Here is a 2,159-nt window from a genome sequence, read left to right as displayed (position 1 = left end):
CAAAAAAAGAAAAAAGAAGGAAGGAAGGAAGGAAGGAAGGAAGGAAGGAAGGAAGGAAGGAAGGAAGGAAGGAAGGAAGGAAGGAAAAAAAAAAAAAACAAGAAGGAGAAGGAGCATATGAAAGCACTTAAGGATGATGTTTGGCCTGCTCAACATCATGATGCCCTCTCCCAACTGAGCATGCCCATTTGGTCTTACAGTCACCCCAGAGAATGCTCCTCTGAAAAGCAGCAGCCATTGGAAGAGAGAAAAGATTCATGTAAAGTCTAAGGTTTATGTGACTAATATAATTTTTTTTAAAAAGGACTTACTCAAAGCTTGAAATTAACAGAGAATACAAGCCTTGTCTGGAACCATAAACTATCACTGTGCTTCAAACTTAAAAGATTGTCACACACGAGTTTTTTTTTTTTTTTCTTCCAACGAACCTTCAAATTCCATGGCAGCCCTTCAGACAACTGAGGCTTCCCCTGTTTACATGACCTGCAGGCGCCATTGCACTAACCTGGATGACATTATCAAAGCACGATGTGTGTTTTTCTCAGCATGGGAAGCTTTGAAATCGAAAGCATTGGCAAGAAAGGGTGGCAGACCCTCAGACAGCGTTCTGTTGTCTAACTAAGCACGGCTCGTGCTTCCCATCAAGGGAATCAGCAGAGACTAGTTCAGCACAAAGCACCGTTTCCTGGGGATGGGATGAAGTAAGAAATATTGCATTTATTATGTATCTGTTTGTTCATTGTTTAGTCCATGTGCTCAGAAACAACTGGCAGGAGTTGATTCTCACCTTTCACTACATGGGTTCTAAGGAGAGAACATGGGTTGTCTGTCTTGTCAGCAGGCAACTTTACCCAATCAGCTAACCTGTTGGTCCTGAAAGACTACATTTCTGAGTGCCTGATTTTTGAGTGATGTTCTGAGGGAACTCTGAATGTTCTCACACGGTACAAGCCCAAAATGACGCACAGTCCAGTGTCACAGGAATGGGACTTGTATAGATCAGAGTGGTACACAGGAGGAAACACATTCCCAAGGATGTGCCTGGCCTGCCCCTCCCCCTTAGAGATTGCTCTGATTGGGCACCTCCACCTCTGTCCACTCCAACTGATGTGTGAGGTCAGTGCCCAGAAACTCCATCACCACCCATCTGTAGAGATGGCTTTCCTGATAATTCATGGGACTCTAAGAAGAATTCATTTATTTTCAACCTTCCTAATCCTTCCCATTTTTGTTCCATATAATCAGTCACATACAGGGTTTGGCATGTAGGTTATTGTGACACATGGTTTGCCAGCAGCAGATTCTGATGACCTGATTCTGGAGTACTTGGGAGCAAATGAAAAAAAAAAAAGAAAGAAAGAAACAAAGAAAGAAACAAAGAAAGAAAGAAACAAAGAAAGAAACAAAGAAAGAAACAAAGAAAGAAAGAAACAAAGAAAGAAAGAAACAAAGAAAGAAACAAAGAAAGAAACAAAGAAATGGGGGGGCAGACGAGAGATAAAGGGAGGATGCAAGATGTTTAACAGAAGAAATGACAGAGAATCCAGACCTTATAAAGTGCAAGGGGGAGATGGCATTGGGCATCTGACTACAGGCATGAAGTGACATTCTCTCCAGTGGCTTCCAGAGCCTAACACAGTGGCACACGTCATAACACTTTAAAGGCTGAGCCAGGAAATTAGGATTGAGGCCAACCTGAGCTACATAGTGAATTCTGGTTTGTATAGGCTAGCCTAGGGTATGAGACCTGTCTCAGAGAGAGAAGTGGGGAGAGGAGGAGGAGGAAGGGAGAGAGGAAGATGTCTTTCTGAGTTCTACAGCCATCCAGCTTCCACTGGTTTTAATTTCCTAGAAGAAATTTTTCCTCTCCCAGTTGGATTAGGGGAAGGCAGCACCCTCTGACTGGTAACCCTGCCAAGAGGCAGGAATGTGGGAGAAATCATGGCACTGGCAAAGATGGCTTTGGCTTTGGGCTGTGGTGGAGCCACAGAGGCAGCCCTGACACTCTCCGCTCTGCTTGCCTCGTAGGCTTCCAGGAAGTTCTTCCCAATCACATTCTTCGGCTCCATCACTTGGATCGCAGTTTTCTCATACCTGATGGTGTGGTGGGCACACCAGGTAAGACCGCACACCCCCACACCCCCACCCCACCCCCACAC

The 2,159-nt window shown here is 44.7% G+C and overlaps 1 protein-coding gene across 8 annotated transcripts in view; it reads left to right on the top strand.

Annotated features, from left to right (window-relative positions):
* The window catches only part of Slc24a2 (solute carrier family 24 member 2), a 351,643-nt gene that overhangs the window by 334,461 nt on the left and 15,023 nt on the right, over window positions 1-2,159 (top strand). For all 8 annotated transcript variants that reach the window (XM_029539915.1, XM_021200589.2, XM_029539914.1 and 5 more), the window contains one exon: window positions 2,029-2,118. In XM_029539915.1, the coding sequence (XP_029395775.1) occupies window positions 2,029-2,118 (90 nt within the window). The remainder of the gene's footprint in view (window positions 1-2,028; window positions 2,119-2,159) is intronic.

The sequence above is a fragment of the Mus pahari genome, chromosome 6 (assembly GCF_900095145.1).
Source record: "Mus pahari chromosome 6, PAHARI_EIJ_v1.1, whole genome shotgun sequence".
Classification (NCBI taxonomy): Eukaryota; Metazoa; Chordata; class Mammalia; order Rodentia; family Muridae; genus Mus; species Mus pahari.
This window is presented reverse-complemented; position numbering and strand designations above follow the sequence as displayed.